At 56.5% G+C, this 25,166-nt stretch overlaps 1 protein-coding gene across 2 annotated transcripts; it reads left to right on the top strand.

The window, feature by feature from the left end:
* Nucleotides 1-7,734: 7,734 nt before the first annotated feature.
* Nucleotides 7,735-25,117, top strand: LOC142906038 (uncharacterized). 2 transcript variants are annotated; one of them, XM_076053431.1, is made up of 5 exons: nucleotides 7,735-8,260; nucleotides 17,260-17,493; nucleotides 17,864-18,005; nucleotides 19,627-19,746; nucleotides 21,508-25,117. In XM_076053431.1, exons 1-5 carry the CDS (start codon nucleotides 8,151-8,153, stop codon nucleotides 23,128-23,130), a joined length of 2,229 nt encoding a protein of 742 aa, XP_075909546.1. In that variant the 5' UTR covers nucleotides 7,735-8,150; the 3' UTR covers nucleotides 23,131-25,117. The 2 variants fall into 2 exon arrangements, with proteins under 2 accessions (XP_075909546.1, XP_075909547.1); XM_076053432.1 differs by having other exon boundaries at nucleotides 7,739-8,260; nucleotides 21,511-25,117.
* The last annotated feature ends 49 nt before the right edge of the window (nucleotides 25,118-25,166 follow it).

Genomic DNA, 25,166 nt, shown 5'->3' with positions numbered 1-25,166 from the left:
TCCTGTACCACATCGCTCCATCTCTTCTCTAGCCCGTGCCACGCCCGTTTAGCCCCTTCGATCCGGCCGAACAAAAGCTGTTTCGGCATGCGGTGGCTGGGCATGCGGGCTACATGACCCAGCCAACGCAGCCTTGCCTGCCGGAGGAGCTCACCGATGGGACCTTGCCCAGATCTTTCAAGAATTTGTGAGCTCCTCACACAATCCAGCCTGGTTAAACCCAGGATGGATCGTAGGCAGGCTAGCCTAAATGTTTCCAACCGGCGAAGATGTTCCATTAGGGGGGTCCACGTTTCGCAAGCGTAGAGAAGGGAGGGAATGACTGTGGCCGAGAAGACCTGAAGCTTAGTGCAGAGCGACAGACCAGGTAGCTTCCACACAGTGCTACGCAACCAACGAAAAGATATTGCCGCTCGACTGATTCGGAGTGAGACCTCTGCTGTTAAACTGGAGCCGGTCATAAGCACACTGACCAGGTATGGGAAACTCTTAACTCTTTCCACAACTGCCCCATCACCGATTGGGAGTTGTGGGGGTGGAGTGTCCGATGGTACAAAATACCCAGGCAGGTGCTTAGTTTTTGTGGGGCTGATGGTAAGGCCCCATCTCTTAGTGGCACGCTCCAGTTTCAGCAGCGGCGTCTCCAACTCCTCACACACACACACACTGACACACTCACTGACACACTCACTGACACACACACTGACACACTCACTGACACACACGGGGATTGTTTCTCGTGACGGACGCTCTCCCGGAGTCTCGCGCGACAATGAGCTCATGAATGATTGAGTCGACAGCATCGGCCGCCACAATGGACAGCGAGAGAGAGAGGTAGAGAGAGACAGGGAGACAGAGAGGGAGAGACAGGGAGACAGAGAGGCAGAGACAGAGGGGCAGAGAGGGAGAGGCAGAGAGAGAGACAGGGAGACAGAGAGGTAGAGAGAGACAGGGAGACAGAGAGGGAGAGACAGAGAGACAGAGAGGGAGAGGTAGAGAGAGACAGGGAGACAGAGAGGGAGAGAGGTAGAGAGAGACACGCGCGCAGCTCACAGAGCGCGGCGCTGAGCGAATTATTCATCAGCACCGAGACCCCCCCCGCCGCCCACCAGCCCCGCCCCTCCCCCGTCCCAGAAGCCTGCGGCTACACACAAAGACAAAGGTCACCCGCATAGCGTTGAAGAGGCAGTCGGGGCAAGTGCTCTTGGCGAACAGAACCTCCGATGAGCCTTGTCGGTCAACATGTGTACAGAGACAGCGCACATGGGGGGGGGGGGGGGGGGGGGTTGTGGCAGGTACACCACACACAGACACGCCCGGCCGCCTTTGTCTCCCCAGTGCTCGTGTTGTCTACGGTACCTACTCCACCAGGTAGCACACGGAAGGCCGAGGCGCCCTCAGGGGAGGCCCAGCAATTGTTCCGGGTGCAGTAATCGTCGTACACACACACACACACGTGTGTCACTCACGTGTGTCACTCACGTGTGTCACTCACGTGTGTCACTCACACACGTGTATCACTCACGTGTGTCACACACGTGTGTCACTCACGTGTGTCACTCACACACGTGTATCACTCACGTGTGTCACTCACGTGTGTCACTCACACAAGTGTATCACTCACGTGTGTCACTCACGTGTGTCACTCACACACGTGTATCACTCACGTGTGTCACTCACGTGTGTCACTCACGTGTGTCACTCACACACGTGTATCACTCACGTGTGTCACTCACGTGTGTCACTCACACACGTGTATCACTCACGTGTGTCACTCACGTGTGCCACTCACGTGTGTCACTCACACACGTGTGTCACACACGTGTGTCACTCACACACGTGTGTCACACACGTGTGTCACTCACGTGTGTCACTCACACAAGTGTATCACTCACATGTGTCACTCACGTGTGTCACTCACACACGTGTATCACTCACGTGTGTCACTCACGTGTGTCACTCACGTGTGTCACTCACACACGTGTACCACTCACGTGTGTCACTCACGTGTGTCACTCACACACGTGTATCACTCACGTGTGTCACTCACGTGTATCACTCACACACGTGTGTCACACACGTGTGTCACTCACACACGTGTGTGACACACACGTGTGTCACTCACGTGTGTCACTCACACAAGTGTATCACTCACGTGTGTCACTCACGTATGTCACTCACACACGTGTGTCACTCACGTGTGTCACTCACGCACGTGTGTGACACACGTGTGTCACTCACACACGTGTGTCATTCACGTGTGTCACTCACACACGTGTGTCACACACGTGTGTCACTCACGCACGGACACCCACAGACAACCCCCCCCCCCACGTCCTCCCGCCCCTCCCCTCGCCCAGCCCCGCCCCTTGCGTCCCCCCCCCCCTCCAGGCTGGGCACCGCTCCGCAGTTGTCACTACCCAGACTGCATCTCACCAGACCATGTGGAGCACAGGTGCGAGATAGAGACACGTGGTGCAAGATAGAGACATGTGGTGCGAGATAGAGACACGTGGTGTGAGATAGAGGCACGGGTGAGATAGAGACACGTGGTGTGAGATAGAGACACGTGGTGTGAGATAGAGACACGTGGTGTGAGATAGAGACACGTGGTGTGAGACAGAGACACGTGGTGTGAGATAGAGACACGTGGTGTGAAACAGAGACACGTGGTGTGATAGAGACACGTGGTGTGAGATAGAGACACGTGGTGTGAGACAGAGACACGTGGTGTGAGATAGAGACACGTGGTGTGAGATAGAGACACGTGGCGTCAGATTGAGACACGTGGTGTGAGATAGAGACACGTGGTGTGAAACAGAGACACGTGGTGTGATAGAGACACGTGGTGTGAGATAGGGACACGTGGTGTGAGATAGAGACACGTGGTGTGATAGAGACACGTGGTGTGAGACAGAGACACGTGGTGTGAGATAGAGACACGTGGTGTGAGATAGAGACACGTGGTGTGAAACAGAGACACGTGGTGTGATAGAGACACGTGGTGTGAGATAGAGACACGTGGTGTGAGATAGGGACACGTGGTGTGAGACAGAGACACGTGGTGTGATAGAGACACGTGGTGTGAGATAGAGACACGTGGTGCGAGACAGAGACACGTGGTGTGAGATAGAGACACGTGGTGTAAGATAGAGACACGTGGTGTGAGATAGAGACACGTGGTGTGAGATAGAGACACGTGGTGTGAGATAGAGACACGTGGTGTGAGATAAAGACACGTGGTGCGAAACAGAGACACGTGGTGCGAGATAGAGACACGTGGTGTGAGATAGAGACACGTGGTGTGAGATAGAGACACGTGGTGTGAGATAGAGACACGTCGTGTGAGATAGAGACACGTGGTGTAAGATAGAGACACGTGGTGTGAGATAGAGACACGGGGGAGATAGAGACACGTGGTGTGAGATAGAGACACGTGGTGTGAGATAGAGACACGTCGTGTGAGATAGAGACACGTGGTGTGAGATAGAGACACGTGGTGTGAGACAGAGACACGTGGTGTGAGATAGAGACACGTGGTGTGAGACAGAGACACGTGGTGTGTGATAGAGACACGTGGTGTGAGACAGAGACACGTGGTACGAGATAGAGACACGTGGGGTGAGATAGAGACACGTGGTGTGAGATAGAGACACGTGGTGTGAGATAGAGACACGGGAGTGAGACAGAGACACGTGGTGTGAGATAGAGACACGTGGTGTGAGACAGAGACACGTGGTACGAGATAGAGACACGTGGTGTGAGATAGAGACACGTGGTGTGAGATAGAGACACGTGGTGTGAGACATAGACACGTGGTGCGAGATAGAGACACGTGGTGTGAGATAGAGACACGTGGTGTGAGATGGAGACACGTGGTGTGAGATAGAGACACGTGGTGTGAGACAGAGACACGTGGTGCGAGATATAGACACGTGGTGTGAGATAGAGACACGTGGTGGTGTGAGATAGAGACACGTGGTGTGAGATAGAGACACGTGGTGTGTGATAGAGACACGTGGTGTGAGATAGAGACACGTGGTGTGAGATAGATACACGGGAGTGAGACAGAGACACGTGGTGTGAGATAGAGACACGTGGTGTGAGACAGAGACACGTGGTGTGAGATAGAGACACGTGGTGTGAGATAGAGACACGTGGTGGTGTGAGATAGAGACACGTGGTGCGAAATAGACACGTGGTGTGAGATAGAGACACGTGGTGTGAGATAGAGACACGTGGTGTGAGATAGAGACACGTGGTGTGAAATAGAGACACGTGGTGCAAGATAGAGACACGTGGTGTGAAATAGAGACACGTGGTGTGAGACAGAGACACGTGGTGTGAGATAGAGACACGTGGTGTGAGATAGAGACACGTGGTGTGATAGAGACACGTGGTGTGAGATAGAGACACGTGGTGTGAGATAGAGACACGTGGTGTGAGATAGAGACACGTGGTGTGATAGAGACACGTGGTGTAAGATAGAGACAAGTGGTGTGCGATAGAGACACGTGGTGTGAGATAGAGACACGTGGTGTGAGATAGAGACACGTGGTGTGAGATAGAGACACGTGGTGTGAGATAGAGACACGTGGTGCAAGATAGAGACATGTGGTGCGAGACAGAGACACGTGGTGTGAGATAGAGACACGTGGTGTGAAACAGAGACACGTGGTGTGATAGAGACACGTGGTGTAAGATAGAGACACGTGGTGTGAGACAGAGACACCTGGTGTGAGATAGAGACACGTGGTGTGAGATAGAGACACGTGGCGTCAGATTGAGACACGTGGTGTGAGATAGAGACACGTGGTGTGAAACAGAGACACGTGGTGTGATAGAGACACGTGGTGTGAGATAGGGACACGTGGTGTGAGATAGAGACACGTGGTGTGATAGAGACACGTGGTGTGAGACAGAGACACGTGGTGTGAGATAGAGACACGTGGTGTGAGATAGAGACACGTGGTGTGAAACAGAGACACGTGGTGTGAGATAGGGACACGTGGTGTGAGACAGAGACACGTGGTGTGATAGAGACACGTGGTGTGAGATAGAGACACGTGGTGCGAGACAGAGACACGTGGTGTGAGATAGAGACACGTGGTGTAAGATAGAGACACGTGGTGTGAGATAGAGACACGTGGTGTAAGATAGAGACACGTGGTGTAAGATAGAGACACGTGGTGTGAGATAGAGACACGTGGTGTGAGATAGAGACACGTGGTGTGAGATAAAGACACGTGGTGCGAGACAGAGACACGTGGTGCGAGATAGAGACACGTGGTGTGAGATAGAGACACGTGGTGTGAGATAGAGACACGTGGTGTGAGATAGAGACACGTCGTGTGAGATAGAGACACGTGGTGTAAGATAGAGACACGTGGTGTGAGATAGAGACACGGGGGAGATAGAGACACGTGGTGTGAGACAGAGACACGTGGTGTGAGATAGAGACACGTGGTGTGAGACAGAGACACGTGGTGTGAGAGAGACACGTGGTGTGAGATAGAGACACGTGGTGTGAGACAGAGACACGTGGTGTGTGATAGAGACACGTGGTGTGAGACAGAGACACGTGGTACGAGATAGAGACACGTGGTGTGAGATAGAGACACGTGGTGTGAGATAGAGACACGTGGTGTGAGATAGAGACACGGGAGTGAGACAGAGACACGTGGTGTGAGATAGAGACACGTGGTGTGAGACAGAGACACGTGGTACGAGATAGAGACACGTGGTGTGAGATAGAGACACGTGGTGTGAGATAGAGACACGTGGTGTGAGACATAGACACGTGGTGCGAGATAGAGACACGTGGTGTGAGATAGAGACACGTGGTGTGAGATGGAGACACGTGGTGTGAGATAGAGACACGTGGTGTGAGACAGAGACACGTGGTGCGAGATATAGACACGTGGTGTGAGATAGAGACACGTGGTGGTGTGAGATAGAGACACGTGGTGTGAGATAGAGACACGTGGTGTGTGATAGAGACACGTGGTGTGAGATAGAGACACGTGGTGTGAGATAGACACGTGGTATGAGATAGAGACACGTGGTATGAGATAGAGACACGTGGTGTGAGACAGAGACCCGTGGTGTGTGATAGAGACACGTGGTGTGAGATAGAGACACGTGGTGTGAGATAGATACACGGGAGTGAGACAGAGACACGTGGTGTGAGATAGAGACACGTGGTGTGAGACAGAGACACGTGGTGTGAGATAGAGACACGTGGTGGTGTGAGATAGAGACACGTGGTGCGAAATAGACACGTGGTGTGAGATAGAGACACGTGGTGTGAGATAGAGACACGTGGTGTGAGATAGAGACACGTGGTGTGAAATAGAGACACGTGGTGCAAGATAGAGACACGTGGTGTGAGATAGAGACACGTGGTGTGAGACAGAGACACGTGGTGTGAGATAGAGACACGTGGTGTGAGATAGAGACACGTGGTGTGATAGAGACACGTGGTGTGAGATAGAGACACGTGGTGTGAGATAGAGACACATGGTGTGAGATAGAGACACGTGGTGTGATAGAGACACGTGGTGTAAGATAGAGACACGTGGTGTGAGATAGAGACACGTGGTGTGAGATAGAGACACGTGGTGTGAGATAGAGACACGTGGTGTGAGATAGAGACACGTGGTGTGAGATAGAGACACTTGGTGTGAGATAGAGACACGTGGTGTGAGATAGAGACACGTGGTGTGAGATAGAGACACGTGGTGTGAGATAGAGACACGTGGTGTGAGATAGAGACACGTGGTGTGATAGAGACACGTGGTGTGAGATAGAGACACGTGGTGTGATAGAGACACGTGGTGCGAGATAGACACGTGGTGTGAGATAGAGACACGTGGTGTGAGATAGAGACACGTGGTGTGAGATAGAGACACGTGGTGTGAGATAGAGACACGGGGAGTGAGATAGAGACACGTGGTGTGAGACAGAGACACGTGGTGTGAGATAGAGACACGGGTTGTGAGATAGAGACACGGGTTGTGAGATCACGGTCCAACACAATCGATGCCAACGTTGAATCGATTCCGCGCGAATCATTTCGCGTATTTACGAAACGAGTTTTGTCAGCGCGCGGACGCAAGCGCGCACGACCCCTTGCGTGGACCCGTAGCCTCGTCCAACCCCCGCGTGTTTTGAGTTTCACGACCGAGAGGATCTTGGGGGTGGAGAGAGGGGATCTTGGGGGTGGAGAGAGGGGATCTTGGGGGTGGAGAGAGGGGATCTTGGGGGTAGGGAGAGGGGATCTTGGGGGTGGAGAGAGGGGATCTTGGGGGTAGAGAGAGGGGATCTTGGGGGTGGAGAGAGGGGATCTTGGGGGTGGAGAGAGGGGATCTTGGGGGTGGAGAGAGGGGATCTTGGGGGTGGAGAGAGGGGATCTTGGGGGTAGAGAGAGGGATCTTGGGGGTAGAGAGACTGGATCTTGGGGGTAGGGAGAGGGTATCTTGGGGGTGGAGAGAGGGGATCTTGGGGGTAGGGAGAGGGGATCTTGGGGGTGGAGAGAGGGGATCTTGGGGGTAGGGAGAGGGGATCTTGGGGGTGGAGAGAGGGGATCTGGGGGGTAGGGAGAGGGGGCATGGGGATCAGAGTAGGGGTCATTACAGGGGTAGATGGAGCTAGGGGGTCTGCGGGCATCTCGTGAGTAAAGGGTGACTGTCATGTGAGGTGAGTGGGATGAGTGGTGGTGAGTGGGGGTGAGTGGTGGTGAGTCGGGTGGTGAGTGGTGGTGAGTGTTGGTGAGTGGTGGTGAGTGGGGTGAGTGGGGGTGAGTGGTGGTGAGCGAGGTGAGTGAGGTGAGTGGGGGTGAGTGGAGGTGAGTGGGGGTGAGCGAGGTGAGTGGTGGTGAGTGGTGGTGAGTGTTGGTGAGTGAGTGTTGGTGAGTGTTTGTGAGTGGAGGTGAGTGTTGGTGAGTGGTGGTGAGTGGTGGTGAGTGTTGGTGAGTGGGGTGAGTGGGGGTGAGTGGTGGTGAGTGGGGTGAGTGGAGGTGAGTGTTGGTGAGTGGGGTGAGTGTTGTTGAGTGAGTGTTGGTGAGTGTTGGTGAGTGGGGTGAGTGGGGGTGAGTGGTGGTGAGTGGGGTGAGTGGAGGTGAGTGTTGGTGAGTGGGGTGAGTGGGGGCTATGCGCGGGCCCGTCCTGGCCGTGGGTTTGGGGGTGCGGCGTCCGGGCCCCCTCGACCCCGCGTGTGCGGAGTGCAGCACGAGACTCAGACGGGGCTCAAACCACGCGGGGTGCGAGACTCACCCCACTCACCTCACTCACCCCACTCACCTCACTCACCCCACTCACCCTACTCACCCTACTCACCCCACTCACCCCACTCACCCCACTCACCTCACCTCACTCACCCTACTCACCCCACTCACCCCACTCACACCACTCACACCACTCACCCCACTCACACCACTCACACCACTCACCCCACTCACACCACTCACCCCACTCACCTCACTCACCCCACTCACACCACTCACACCACTCACCCCACTCACACCACTCACCCCACTCACCTCACTCACCTCACTCACACCAGTCACCCCACTCACCTCACTCACACCACTCACACCACTCACCCCACTCACACCACTCACCCCACTCACCCCACTCACCTCACTCACCCCACTCACCCTACTCACCTCACTCACACCACTCACCCCACTCACCCCACTCACCTCACTCACCCCACTCACCCCACTCACCTCACTCACACCACTCACCTCACTCACACCACTCACCTCACTCACCTCACTCACCCTACTCACACCACTCACCCCACTCACACCACTCACCTCACTCACCCCACTCACACCACTCACCCCACTCACCCCACTCACCTCACTCACACCACTCACCTCACTCACACCACTCACCCCACTCACACCACTCACCCCACTCACACCACTCACACCACTCACCCCACTCACCCCACTCACCTCACTCACACCACTCACCTCACTCACACCACTCACCTCACTCACCTCACTCACCCCACTCACACCACTCACCTCACTCACCCCACTCACACCACTCACCCCACTCACCCCACTCACCTCACTCACACCACTCACCCCACTCACACCACTCACCCCACTCACCCCACTCACCCCACTCACCTCACTCACACCACTCACCTCACTCACACCACTCACCTCACTCACCTCACTCACCCTACTCACACCACTCACCCCACTCACACCACTCACCTCACTCACCCCACTCACACCACTCACCCCACTCACCCCACTCACCTCACTCACACCACTCACCTCACTCACACCAGTCACCCCACTCACCCCACTCACACCACTCACCCCACTCACACCACTCACACCAGTCACCCCACTCACCTCACTCACACCACTCACCCCACTCACACACACTCACCCCACTCACCCCACTCACCTCACTCACCCCACTCACCTCACTCACACCAGTCACCCCACTCACCTCACTCACACCACTCACACCACTCACCCCACTCACACCACTCACCCCACTCACCCCACTCACACCAGTCACCCCACTCACCTCACTCACACCACTCACCCCACTCACACCACTCACCCCACTCACCCCACTCACCTCACTCACCCCACTCACCTCACTCACACCAGTCACCCCACTCACCTCACTCACACCACTCACACGACTCACCCCACTCACACCACTCACCCCACTCACCCCACTCACCTCACTCACCCCACTCACCTCACTCACACCAGTCACCCCACTCACCTCACTCACACCACTCACACCACTCACCCCACTCACACCACTCACCCCACTCACCCCACTCACCTCACTCACCCCACTCACCTCACTCACACCAGTCACCCCACTCACCTCACTCACTCCACTCACACCACTCACCCCACTCACACCACTCACCCCACTCACCCCACTCACCTCACTCACACCACTCACCTCACGCACACCAGTCACCCCACTCACCCCACTCACACCACTCACCCCACTCACACCACTCACCCCACTCACCCCACTCACCTCACTCACCCCACTCACCTCACTCACACCAGTCACCCCACTCACCTCACTCACACCACTCACACCACTCACCCCACTCACACCACTCACCCCACTCACCCCACTCACCTCACTCACCCCACTCACCTCACTCACACCAGTCACCCCACTCACCTCACTCACACCACTCACACCACTCACCCCACTCACACCACTCACCCCACTCACCCCACTCACCTCACTCACCCCACTCACCTCACTCACACCAGTCACCCCACTCACCTCACTCACACCACTCACACCACTCACCCCACTCACACCACTCACCCCACTCACCTCACTCACACCACTCACCTCACGCACACCAGTCACCCCACTCACCCCACTCACACCACTCACACCACTCACCCCACTCACACCACTCACCCCACTCACCTCACTCACACCACTCACCTCACTCACCTCACTCACCTCACTCACCCCACTCACCCCACTCACACCAGTCACCCCACTCACCCCACTCGCACCACTCACCTCACTCGCACCAGTCACCCCACTCACCTCACTCGCCCCACTCACCCCACTCACCTCACTCACCCCACTCACCTCACTCACCTCACCCACCTCACTCACCTCACCTCACTCACCTCACTCACCCCACTCACACCACTCACCTCGCTCACCTCACTCACACCACTCACACCACTCACCCCACTCACACCACTCACCTCACCCCACTCACACCACTCACACCACTCACCTCACCTCACTCACCCCACTCACACCACTCACCCCACTCACACCACTCACCCCACTCACACCACTCACCTCACCCCACTCACACCACTCACACCACTCACCTCACCTCACTCACCCCACTCACACCACTCACCCCACTCACACCACTCACCCCACTCACCTCACTCACCTCACCTCACCTCACTCACCCCACTCACCTCACTCACCCCACTCACCACCACTCACCCCACTCATCCTACTCACACCACTCACCTCACTCACCCCACTCACCCCATTCACCCCACTCACCCCACTCACCCCACTCACCACCACTCACCCCACTCACACCACTCACACCTCTCACACCACTCACCACCACTCACCCCACTCACCCCACTCACACCACTCACCTCACTCACCCCACTCACCCCACTCACCACCACTCACCCCACTCACCCTACTCACACCACTCACCTCACTCACCCCACTCACCCCACTCACACCACTCACCCCACTCACACCACTCACACCACTCACCACCACTCACCCCACTCACACCACTCACACCACTCACCCCACTCACACCACTCACCTCACTCACCACCACTCACCCCACTCACCCCACTCACCCCACTCACCTCACTCACCCCACTCACCCCACTCACCACCACTCACCCCACTCACCCCACTCACCCCACTCACCACCACTCACCCCACTCACCCCACTCACACCACTCACCTCACTCAACCCACTCACCCCACTCACCACCACTCACCCCACTCACCCCACTCACACCACTCACACCACTCACCTCACTCACCCCACTCACCCCACTCACCACCACTCACCCCACTCACACCACTCACCTCACTCACCCCACTCACCCCACTCACCACTACTCACCCCACTCACCCCACTCACCCCACTCACACCACTCACCTCACTCACCCCACTCACCTCACTCACCCCACTAACACCACTCACACCACTCACCTCACTCACCTCACCCACCTCACTCACCTCACCTCACTCACCTCACTCACCCCACTCACACCACTCACCTCGCTCACCTCACTCACACCACTCACACCACTCACCCCACTCACACCACTCACCTCACACCACTCACCTCACCTCACTCACCCCACTCACACCACTCACCCCACTCACACCACTCACCCCACTCACACCACTCACCTCACCCCACTCACACCACTCACACCACTCACCTCACCTCACTCACCCCACTCACACCACTCACCCCACTCACCTCACTCACCTCACCTCACCTCACTCACCCCACTCACCTCACTCACCCCACTCACCACCACTCACCCCACTCATCCTACTCACACCACTCACCTCACTCACCCCACTCACCCCATTCACCCCACTCACCCCACTCACCCCACTCACCACCACTCACCCCACTCACACCACTCACACCTCTCACACCACTCACCACCACTCACCCCACTCACCCCACTCACACCACTCACCTCACTCACCCCACTGACCCCACTCACCACCACTCACCCCACTCACACCACTCACACCACTCACCACCACTCACCCCACTCACACCACTCACACCACTCACCCCACTCACACCACTCACCTCACTCACCACCACTCACCCCACTCACCCCACTCACCTCACTCACCCCACTCACCCCACTCACCCCACTCACCACCACTCACCCCACTCACCCCACTCACACCACTCACACCACTCACCTCACTCAACCCACTCACCCCACTCACCACCACTCACCCCTCTCACCCCACTCACACCACTCACACCACTCACCTCACTCACCCCACTCACCCCACTCACCACCACTCACCCCACTCACACCACTCACCTCACTCACCCCACTCACCCCACTCACCACTACTCACCCCACTCACCCCACTCACCCCACTCACACCACTCACCTCACTCACCCCACTCACCTCACTCACCCCACTCACACCACTCACCTCACTCACCACCACTCACCCCACTCACCCAACTCACACCACTCACCTCACTCACCTCACTCACCACCACTCACCCCACTCACCCCACTCACACCACTCACCCCACTCACCCCACTCACCACTACTCACCCCACTCACCCCACTCACCCCACTCACACCACTCACACCACTCACCCCACTCACCTCACTCACCCCACTCACCTCACTCACCCCACTAACACCACTCACACCACTCACCTCACTCACCTCACTCACCCCACTCACCTCACTCATCCCACTCACACCACTCGCCTCACTCACCACCACTCACCCCACTCACCCAACTCACACCACTCACCTCACTCACCACCACTCACCCCACTCACCCCACTCACACCACTCACCTCACTCACCACCACTCACCCTACTCACCCCACTCACCACCACTCACCTCACTCACCACCACTCACCCCACTCACCTCACCTCACTCACCCTACTCACCCCACTCACCACCACTCACCTCACTCACCTCACCTCACTCACCTCACTCACCTCACCTCACTCACCTCACTCACCCCACTCACCCCACTCACCTCACTCACCCCACTCACCCCACTCACCTCAACCCACTCATCCCACTCACCTCACCTCACTCACCCCACTCACCTCACCTCACTCACCTCACCTCACTCACCTCACCTCACTCACCTCACCTCACTCACCCCACTCACCCCACTCACCTCACTCACCCCACTCACCCCACTCACACCACTGACCCCACTCACCTCACCTCACTCACCCCACTCACCTCACTCACCTCACTCACCTCACCTCACTCACCCCACTCACCCCACTCACCCCACTCACCTCACTCACCCCACTCACCCCACTCACACCACTCACCCCACTCACCTCACCTCACTCACCCCACTCACCTCACTCACCTCACCTCACTCACCTCACCTCACTCACCCCACTCACCTCACTCACCCCACTCACCACCACTCACCCCACTCACCTCACTCACCCCACTCACACCACTCACCTCACTCACCTCACCACACTCACCTCACTCACCTCACTCACCCCACTCACACCACTCACCTCACTCACCTCACCTCACTCACTCCACTCACCTCACTCACCTCACTCACCCCCACTCACCCCACTCACCACCACTCACCCCACTCACCTCACTCACCCCACTCACCCCACTCACACCACTCACCTCACTCACCTCACCTCACTCACCTCACTCACCCCACTCACCCCACTCACCTCACTCACCTCACCCCACTCACCTCACTCACCTCACTCACCCCACTCACCTCACCCCACTCACCCCACTCACCCCACTCACCCCACTCACCACCACTCACCCCACTCACCTCACTCACCTCACTCACCCCACTCACCTCACCTCACTCACCTCACTCACCCCACTCACCTCACCTCACTCACCCCACCTCACTCACCCCACCTCACTCACCCCACTCACCCCACTCACCTCACCCCACTCACCTCACCCCACTCACCTCACTCACCCCACTCACCCTACTCACCTCACTCATCTCACTCACCTCGCTCACCCCACTCACCTCACTCACCTCACTCACCCCACTCACCTCACTCACCTCACTCACCCCACTCACCCTACTCACCTCACTCATCTCCCTCACCCCACTCACCCTACTCACCCTACTCACCCCACTCACCTCACCCCACTCACCTCACTCACCTCACTCACCCTACTCACTTCACTCATCTCACTCACCCCACTCACCCTTCTCACCCTACTCACCTCACTCACCTCACCCCACTCAACTCACTCACCCCACTCACCCCACTCACCTCACTAACCTCGCTCACCCCACTCACCCCACTCACCCCACTCACCTCACTCACCCCACTCACCTCACTCACCTCACTCACCACCACTCACCTCGCTCACCCCACTCACCCCACTCACCCCACTCACTTCACTCACCTCACTCACCCCACTCACCCCACCTCACTCACCCCACTCACCTCACCTCACTCACCTCACTCACCCCGCTCACCTCGCTCACCTCACTCACCTCACTCACCCCACTCACCCCACTCACCCTACTCACCCCACTCACCTCACTCACCTCACCTCACTCACCCCACTCACCCCACCTCACTCACCCCACTCACCCCACTCACCTCACCTGACTCACCCCACTCACCCCACTCACCCCGCTCACCCCGCTCACCCCACTCACCTCACCCCACTCACCCCACTCACCCCACTCACCCTACTCACCCCACTCACCTCACTCACCTCACCTCACTCACCCCACTCACCCCACTCACCCCACCTCACTCACCCCACTCACCCCACTCACCTCACCTCACTCACCTCACTCACCTCACTCACCCCACTCACCCCGCTCACCCCACTCACCTCACCCCACTCACCTCACTCACCCCACTCACCCCACTCACCCCGCTCACCTCGCTCACCCCACTCACCCCAACTCACTCACCCCGCTCACCTCACTTACCTCACCCCACTCACCCCACTCACCTCACTCACCCCACTCACCTCACTCACCCCACTCACCCCACCCACCCCACTCACCCCACCCCACTCACCTCACTCACCCCACTCACCCCACTCACCTCACTCACCCTGCACACCTCACTCACCCCACTCACCTCACTCACCCCGCTCACCTCACTCACCCTGCACACCTCAGTATACACCACACACGCTACCATACAATCCATCATACAATACCACATCACACGCACACCATCATACCATACACACCACACACCATCATACCATACACAACATACTATACACCACGCACACCATCATACCATACACCATTATACAATACATACCACACACCATCATACCATACACCATCATACCATACACACTACAAACACCATCATTCCATACACACCATCATACCCTACACACCACACACACCATCATACAATACCACACCACACACTATACACCACACACACCATCATACCCTACACACTACACACACACACCATCATACCCTACACACTACACACACACATCATACCATACACACCATCATACCCTACACACTATACACACATCATACCATACACACCATCATACCATGCACACCACACATCATACCGTACACACTATACACCACACACACCATCATACCATACACACCACACACACATCATACCATACACACCATCATACCATACACACCACACACCACCATCCGTACACACTATACACCACACACACCATCATACCCTACACACCATCATACCATACACACTACACACACATCATACCATGCACACCACACACCACCATCCGTACACACTATACACCACACACACCATCATACCCTACACACCATCATACCATACACACACATACCATGCACACCACACACCACCATCCGTACACACTATACACCACACACACATCATACCCTACACACCATCATACCATGCACACTACACACACATCATACCCTACACACCATCATACCATGCACACTACACACACATCATACCCTACACACCATCATACCATGCACACCACACACACATCATACCCTACACACCATCATACCATGCACACTACACACACATCATACCATGCACACCACACACCACCATCCATACCATCTGCACCGCTTCTGTGTCACTCCTTGCCAATAGATGTCAGCAGGAGCCAGCACTCTGCGGGTGTAGGGGGAGCGGTGGCGCAGCGGTTAGCGCTGCGCTGCGGCTACGATCCCGGCGACCCAAGTTCGATTACCGCTCACGATCAATAGCAGCGAGAGCGAAAATCCGAACCTGGTCCTGGGCCTCCCCAAGGTCGACTCAGCCTCAAACTCGTACCTGCTGCGGTGTGTTTAAATCTAATCGCCGGGGGAAGACAAAGGCGGCCGCTCGTGCGTGCCATAGGCTACACCACCACCAGGTGTGCCGTGGCGGCCTTCGATAGGACGCTTGCTGACCGCTAACAGCACTTGCCTCAAACAGCCTCCTTAGAAGGCCATACGGCGGGGCGGGGGGAGAGGGTGGGCGGTACCCTTTGCGTGACTCACAAAGCCTGCACGCGCATGGGCTCACGTGACCTCGGGACACAGTTCGGGGCCACGTGCGGAGGCGTCGAGGGAAGGCGACTCGCGTCCGCCCACGTGCTGTGTGGGCACCGGGCGGTGGAGCGGGTGGCTCGCACGTAGACCGGTTGGACGTTCCGTTGACGGTCGACCCGGCCAATCGTCATCCCTGTCCCGTGCGGGGTAGATGAACCGAGTGCAGTACCCCGCTTTGTTGGGTAGGAAGATCAACGGCGATTTGTCCGGCCATAGCAGTGTGGAATTTCCACCGCCGGGCTGTCAACGTGGAGATGCGGGCACCAACGCCTCGATTTCTAATTTTCTCACGAAATCGCCGACACGCTTCGACTGCAGGGGGGCTTTCCAGCTCTGGGTTCGAGTCCACGCGGCCACCCTGGTTAATACCGCGCGCTTGCGCTCGTGTGCACGTTGGCGCAGGTTGGAGTGTGCGCGGTGCGGACCGGCCGGGGTGCGGTGGCGCTACCGTTTGCGGGTGACGGTGGCGGTGTTGGGGGCCGCCGGGGAGGGCTCCACCGGCCACGGAGAGGGTGGTGGTGGTGCTGGTGGTGCTGGTGGTGAGGGGGAGGTCACACCACGACCTCTCGCCTCCATCACGGTGTTTGGCCCCTGCCTGGATGAGTTCATGGGGGGCCCGGCACCCACTTTGAGACGGTGAGATCACGCGCGCACACACACGCACACACGCACACACGCATACACGCACACACACGCATACACACGCACACACGCGCACACACACACGCACACACGCGCACACACACACACACGCATACACACACACACACGCGCATACACGCGCACACACGCATACACACACGCGCACACACGCAGTCGCTCGCATCATCGTCTTGCAAAAGAGGCGAGCGGACTATTTTTATTATTTTTACCAACCTCCGCACGAGTCCCCGGTGCGACCCCCCCTCGTTTGCCGTGCCGGCTACGGCTCGCGAACCGCGCTTGCCCCGACAGTCTGTCGAAGGCTACACGGGGAGGGGAGTGAATCTTTGTCTTTGCCATGCAGGGCGGTGATGAGCGTGTGGAGAGGGGAGGGAGATCACGGGGAGGGGGTGGGTGCCCGCGGGCACGTGGGCGACCTCTGGCCCCTCCTGTGCTGCGCCACCGAAGAGTTCTTTGTGGGGCGACCGTTCATCTTCGGCCTGCAGGTGAGGGCCCTGCGGGGTGACCCGAAAAGTCGGGACACATAGGGGTTGTTGTATTCTTGGTTCTTTCGGTAAAGTCACTGGGAAAGGAAACAATGAAAATATAAGACAATAAAATCCTCACGACGTTTCGACTGCAACACAAGCGATCATCATCAAACCACAGCAAGGAAATTTGAAAAAAGTGGCGTTTATTTTTTGTTAACGTTAGCACCACGGAGAGCGATTTGGCAGTTTGTTCAGATGGACGAGTCCATCTGTGTTCGGAAAAGAGGAGGGGGGAGACGAAAATGATGGATGCGGTCTGAAAGCCACCGCCACTTTTTTCAAAATTTTCTTGCTGTGGTTTTCACACCTGATGATGATTGCTTGTGTTGCAGTCGAAACGTCGTGAGAATTTTATTGTTTTATATTTTTTATTATTTTATTGTTTCCCTTCTACGTGGTGACTTTACCGAAAGAACCATGAATATGAATACCTGCAGTCACGAAAGCTTTAAATAAAAAAAATATAAGGGTTGTTATACAGGGTGGCCCAAAAGTCAGGACACATAGGGTTGTTGATATACAGGGTGGCCCAAAAGTCAGGACACATAGGGGTTGTTATACAGAGTGGGCCAAATGTCAGGACACATAGGGGTTGTTGATATACAGGGTGGGCCCAAAAGTCAGGACACATAGGGGTTGTTGTTATACAGGGTGGGCCAAAAGTCAGGACACATAGGGGTTGTTGATATACAGGGTGGCCCAAAAGTCAGGACACAGGGGTTGTTGATATACAGGGTGGGCCAAAAGTCAGGACACATAGGGGTTGTTGTTATACAGGGTGGTCCACAAGTCAGGACACATAGGGGTTGTTGTTGTTGTACAGGGTGGCCCAAAAGTCAGGACACATAGGGGTTGTTGTTGTTATACAGGGTGGGCCAAAAGTCAGGACACATAGGGGTTGTTGTTGTTGTACAGGGTGGCCCAAAAGTCAGGACACATAGGGGTTGTTGTTATACAGGGTGGCCCAAAAGTCAGGACACGTAGGGTTGTTGTTGTACAGGGTGGCCCAAAAGTCAGGACACAGGGTTGTTGTTGTACAGGGTGGCCCAAAAGTCAGGACCCATAGGGTTGTTATACAGGGTGGCCCAAAAGTCAGGACACATAGGGTTGTTGATATACAGGGTGGCCCACAAGTCAGGACACATAGGGGTTGTTATATAGGGTGGCCCAAAAGTCAGGACACATAGGGTTGTTGATATACAGGGTGGCCCAAAAGTCAGGACACATAGGGATTGTTATACAGGGTTGCCCAAAAGTCAGGACACATAGGGGTTGTTGTTGTTATACAGGGTGGCCCAAAAGTCAGGACACGTGGGGTTGTTGTACAGGGTGGGCCTCCGCATTTAGAATCAACATCTGTTGAGAGTATTTGGCTGCTATAAATGTCCACATGATGAGCCAACTCGTTAAGCTATCATGTGTTGCCAGGTCGTTTCTCAAGAAAACAAGAGCTACATTAGTAGCTCTGTGGGCCTTACCTGGTCAAATAAATTGACGGATTTTTGTTAGTTTTCACCGCTCCCACATTGCCACTCTCTCTACCCCCCCCCCCCCCCCCGCCTCCCACCACTCCTAGCCCCCCTCTCGCCCACACAGAGCCCCCCACCATACGAGCTTTGTGGCTTCCCACCTGTGGTGCACGCAGCCTCGCCCCCACGGACTCACCGTGCTGGCCATTGTGAACCGGCTCGCTCAGGTGCAGTTTAATTGAGGAAGCTGCGTGTTGTTGTCTTGGTGTGGTCTGGGACTGTTGTTGTTGTTGTTGTTCTGCCTTGCAAAACAACTAGGGGATTCTCATAATGCACACCACACACACCATCATACCATGCACACTACACACCACACACCATCATACCATACACACCACACACCATCATACCATACACACCATCATACCATACACACCATCATATCATACATACAACACACCACACACACCATAATACCATACACACCACACACCATCATACCATACACACCACACACCATCATACCATACACACCACACACCATCATACCATACACACCACACACCATCATACCATACACACCACACACCATCATACCATACACACCATCATACCATACCATCATATCATACATACAACACACCACACACACCATCATACCATACACACCACACACACCATCATACCATACACACCACACACACCATCATACCATACACCACACACACCATCATACAATACACACCACAGACACCATCATACAACACACACCACACACACCATCATACCATACACACCACACACACCATCATACAATACACACCATCATACAACACTCACCACACACACCACAGACACCATCATACAACACACACCACACACCATCATACCATACACACCATCATACAACACACCATCATACCATACACACCATCGTACAATACACACCACACACCCCATCATACAATACACACCACAGACATCATCATACAACACACACCACACACACCATCATACCATACACACACCATCATACAACACACACCATCATACCATACACACCACACACCCTTCATACAATACACACCACAGACATCATCATACAACACACACCATCATACCATACACACCCCACACACCATCATACCATACACACCACAGACATCATCATACAACACACACCATCATACCATACACACTCCACACACCATCATACCATACACACCACAGACATCATCATACAACACACACCATCATACAACACACACCACACACAGGGGCGGAGCCAGGATTTCAGGCCAGGGTGATATTCAACAAATGTTAATATCAAGAATGATTAAGAGAGAGTCAGGTTCTTGAACTAGACGCCATCGGTTGGCGACACACTCTGACAATCCGCCAGCCCGAGTGTTGTACACTTACACGCAGAATGTCACCCCCCCTGTCACCCCCCCTGGCTCCACCCCTGACCACACACATCATCATACCATACACACCATCATACAACACACACCACACACACCATCGTACAATACACACCACACACACCATCATACAACCCACACCACACACACCATCATACCATACACACACCATCATACAACCCACACCACACACACCATCGTACAACACACTCTTATCCATACCACGTGCAATGTTTCTATATCAGACCATGCCAGTAGGTGGCAGCCGTAGCCACCACCACGTGTGCCTGTGTGGGGAGCGGTGGCGCGGTGGTTAGCTCACTGCCGCTTTCGTGACTACAGGGGGTTCATATCCTTGGTTCTTTAGGTAAAGGCACTTGCCCCAACAGTCTGTTGAGACTATATAGGGGGTGTGGCTCTTTGTCTGTGTACTTAACCAATGAATCACAGCTCAGTCTCTACGTGAGTCTGTGGGTTCTCTGTGCGATGCCTAATAATAGTTCATCATCATCATAGCAATGTCGACCCCCACCAGCCACGTGACACCGCCCCTCTCACCCACAGCAGATGTCACCTCGTGACCCCCACCGCTTGACCCCGGGCGAGGAGGAGGTGTGGACGCAGGGGGCGCCCTCTGACGAGGTCGAGGCGGTGGTTGAGGAGGTGGAGGAGGAGGTGGAGGAGGACGCTGCATCAGTGCTCAGCCTGCATCAGGCCTCCCTCTTCTTTTCGTCTCCTCCATCGACCTCTTCGTCATTGCTATCGTCACCTCGTCACAGGCTCTCGTCGTGGTGCGAGCGGAGAGGGGGGGAGGGCTCCCACCACCCCTGGACCCCCCTGGACGTCTCGGCCGCTGGAGCCGGACCCTCTGCCGGGGGCTGCGACAAAGACGACGATGACGACGACGATGACGACGACGATGACGATGTCGATGGCGATGATGGCGACGATGATGACGATGATGGCGACGATGGCGGCGGCGGTGATGGTGAGGTGGAATTGTCAGCAGAACTTTTTCCAAGTGACACGAGCCTCGCCAGTGGCCATGCAGCAACTTCTGGTGGTGTTGGTGGTCACGGTGGTGTTGGTGGTCACGGTGGTGTTGGTGGTCACGGTGGTGATGGTGGCGATGGTTATGGTGGAAGTTGTGGTGATGGCTATGATGATGGTGGTGACGGTTATAATGATCGTGGTCATGATTGTGTTGAAAACGGCGATGGTAGTGGGGATGACAGTGATGGTGGTTGTGATGCTGATGGTGGTGCTGGTGGTGGTAACGGTTATAATGATGATCGTGGTGATGTTGATGGTGGTGATGTTGATGGTGGTGGTAACGGTTATAGTGATGATGGTGGTGATGTTGATGGTGGTGGTAACGGTTATAATGATGATGGTGGTGATGTTGATGGTGGTGGTAACGGTTATAGTGATGATGGTGGTGATGTTGATGGTGGTGATGTTGATGGTGGTGGTAACGGTTATAATGATGATGGTGGTGGTGTTGATGGTGGTGGTAACGGTTATAATGATGATGGTGGTGATGTTGATGATGGTGATGTTGATGGTGGTGATGTTGATGGTGGTGATGTTGATGGTGGTGATGTTGATGGTGGTGATGTTGATGGTGGTGATGTTGATGGTACAGACATACCACGCTGGCAGTCGACGCCGTTAGCCACTCAACTCTGGTGGGGGGGGATCGTGGCTGCTCCACGTCACACCCCGCGTGACACCCCACGTCCCATCCCACGTCACACCCCGCATCACACCCCACATCACACCCCACGTCACACCCCACGTCACACCCCGCATCACACCCCACGTCACACCCCGCATCACACCCCACGTCACACCCCGCATCACACCGCACGTCACACCCCGCATCACACCACACATCACACCCCGCATCACACCGCACGTCACACCCCGCATCACACCGCACGTCACACCACTCCACAGTACGGCCAACCGCACCACACCGCACGTCATACCACGCATCACACCGCACATCAAACCCCGCATCACACTGCACATCACACCCCGCATCACACCGCACGTCACACCACTCCACAGTACGGCCAGCCACACCACACCCCACGGCACACCACGCGGCACACCACGCCGGGGGAGAGTGGGGCTCTCTCCCCAGATCTCTTTAGTGACGGGGGCTCCTGGGACTGGGGGTGAGTGCGGGGGGAGCATAGGTGGTAGAGTACAACGTCACACGTCCACCCCGACCGAGTAACGACACGCGGTAATGGAGTCTCACCGGTTGCTGGGTAACGGGGTTTGACTGGTTGCTGGGTAACGGAGTGTTGCTGGGTAACGGAGTCTCACCGGTTGCTAGGTAATGGGGTTTCGCTGATTGCTGGGTAACGGAGTGTTGCTGGGTAACGGAGTCTCACCGGTTGCTAGGTAACGGGGTTTCACTGGTTTCTGGGTAACGGAGTGCTGCCAGGTAACGGTTTCGCTGGTTGCTGAGTAACGGAGTGTTGCTAGGTAATGGGGTTTCGCTGGTTGCTGGGTAACGGAGTGTTGCTGGGTAACGGCGTTTCACTGGTTGCTAGGTAACGGGGTTTCGCTGGTGCTGGGTAACGGAGTGTTGCTGGGTTCGGAGTCTAGCTGGTTGCTAGGTAACGGGGTCTCGCTGGTTGCTGGGTAACGGGATCTCGCTGGCTCTCAGGGTCTCGCTGGTTGCCGAGTAATGGGGTCTCACTTGTTGCCGGGGTAACGGGATCTCGCTGTCTGCTGGGTAACGGGATCTCGCTGGTTGCTGGGGTAAGGGGTCTCGCTGGTTGCCGGGGTAACGGGATCTCGCTGGTTGCTGGGGTAAGGGGTCTCGCTGGTTGCCGGGGTAACGGGATCTCGCTGGTTGCCGGGGTAACGGTCTTGCTGGTTACCGGGGTAACGGTCTCGCTGGTTGCTGGGGTAACGGGGTCTCGCTGTCCGCTGGTCGGGTGGCCTTGGGGTTGAGTGTCGTGGCCTGTGGGGTTGAGTGGGGTTGAGTGTCGTGCCCTGTGGGGTTGAGTGTCGTGGCCTGTGGGGTTGAGTGGGGTTGAGTGTCGTGGCCTTGGGGTTGAGTGTCGTGGCCTGTGGGGTTGAGTGGGGTGGAGTGTCGTGGCCCGCGGGGTTGAGTGTCGTGCCCTGTGAGGTTGAGTCTCGTGGCCTGCGGGGTTGAGTGTCGTGGCCTGTGGGGTTGAGTGGGGTTGAGTCTCGTGGCCTGCGGGGTTGAGTCTCGTGGCCTGTGGGGTTGAGTCTCGTGGCCTGTGGGGTTGAGTGGGGTTGAGTCTCGTGGCCTGCGGGGTTGAGTCTCGTGGCCTGTGGGGTTGAGTGTCGTGCCCTGCGGGGTTGAGTGTCGTGGCCTTGGGGTTGAGTGTCGTGGCCTTGGGGTTGAGTGTCGTGGCCTTGGGGTTGAGTCTCGTGGCCTTGGGGTTGAGTGGGGTTGAGTCTCGTGGCCTTGGGGTTGAGTGGGGTTGAGTCTCGTGGCCTTTGGGGTTGAGTGGGGTTGAGTCTCGTGCCCTGCGGGGTTCGCCGCTCCGTGACGGAGCAGGCTCGGGCGGGGCAGCGGTGGAACCCTCGCCCCTCGCCCCACGCCCCTCGCCCCACGCCCCTCGCCCCACGCCCCACGCCCCTCGCCCCACGCCCCACGCCCCTCGCCTCTCGCCCCACGCCCCTCGCCCCTCGCCCCACGCCCCACGCCCCTCGCCCCTCGCCCCACGCCCCACGCCCCTCGCCCCTCGCCCCACGCCCCTCGCCCCTCGCCCCTCGCCCCACGCCCCTCGCCCCACGCCCCTCGCCTCTCGCCCCACGCCCCTCGCCCCACGCCCCTCGCCCCTCGCCCCACGCCCCTCGCCCCACGCCCTGGTGTCGAACTCGGGCAGTGGCGAGGAGACCCCGAGCCACCTCCGACGACGACGAGCAGGAGGAAGAGGGAGGGAGCTCGATCGGCCGCGTCGAACGCCACCTCGTCGGGTGGTGGAGGGCTCGTGACGCCGCTACCGCGTGGCCCGACGGTCGAACTTGCACGTGGTTGGTGGAGGAGCGACGTTCCGGGGTCGACTTTTTTAGAGCGCTCCACCGGGTCGCATCGACGCCGCGGCTATTGATGGATGTGTTGATTAGAATCTGGAATTGATGTGTTGATTGATCTTGCCAATAAACCGGTACGAGAGAGGCCCGTGATGTTATGGTGAAATGCGATGTTGGGGGGCGGGGCGGTGTTG

Source organism: Petromyzon marinus, chromosome 61 (assembly GCF_048934315.1).
Source record: "Petromyzon marinus isolate PM22_M1 ecotype Great Lakes invasive population chromosome 61, UKy_Petmar_22M1.pri1.0, whole genome shotgun sequence".
In the NCBI taxonomy this organism is placed as follows: Eukaryota; Metazoa; Chordata; class Hyperoartia; order Petromyzontiformes; family Petromyzontidae; genus Petromyzon; species Petromyzon marinus.
This window is presented reverse-complemented; position numbering and strand designations above follow the sequence as displayed.

What these genes read in the sequence shown, in the direction of transcription:
- LOC142906038 (XM_076053431.1), top strand. Translation starts at nt 8,151, where the DNA reads ATGCGCGGGCCCGTCCTGGCCGTGGGTTTGGGGGTGCGGCGTCCGGGC. An exon ending in CGGGGCTCAAACCACGCGGG is followed by an intron (nt 8,261 to 17,259) that starts GTGCGAGACTCA and finishes ACGTTGGCGCAG; the next exon opens with GTTGGAGTGTGCGCGGTGCG. An exon ending in CGTTCATCTTCGGCCTGCAG is followed by an intron (nt 18,006 to 19,626) that starts GTGAGGGCCCTG and finishes CACCACTCCTAG; the next exon opens with CCCCCCTCTCGCCCACACAG.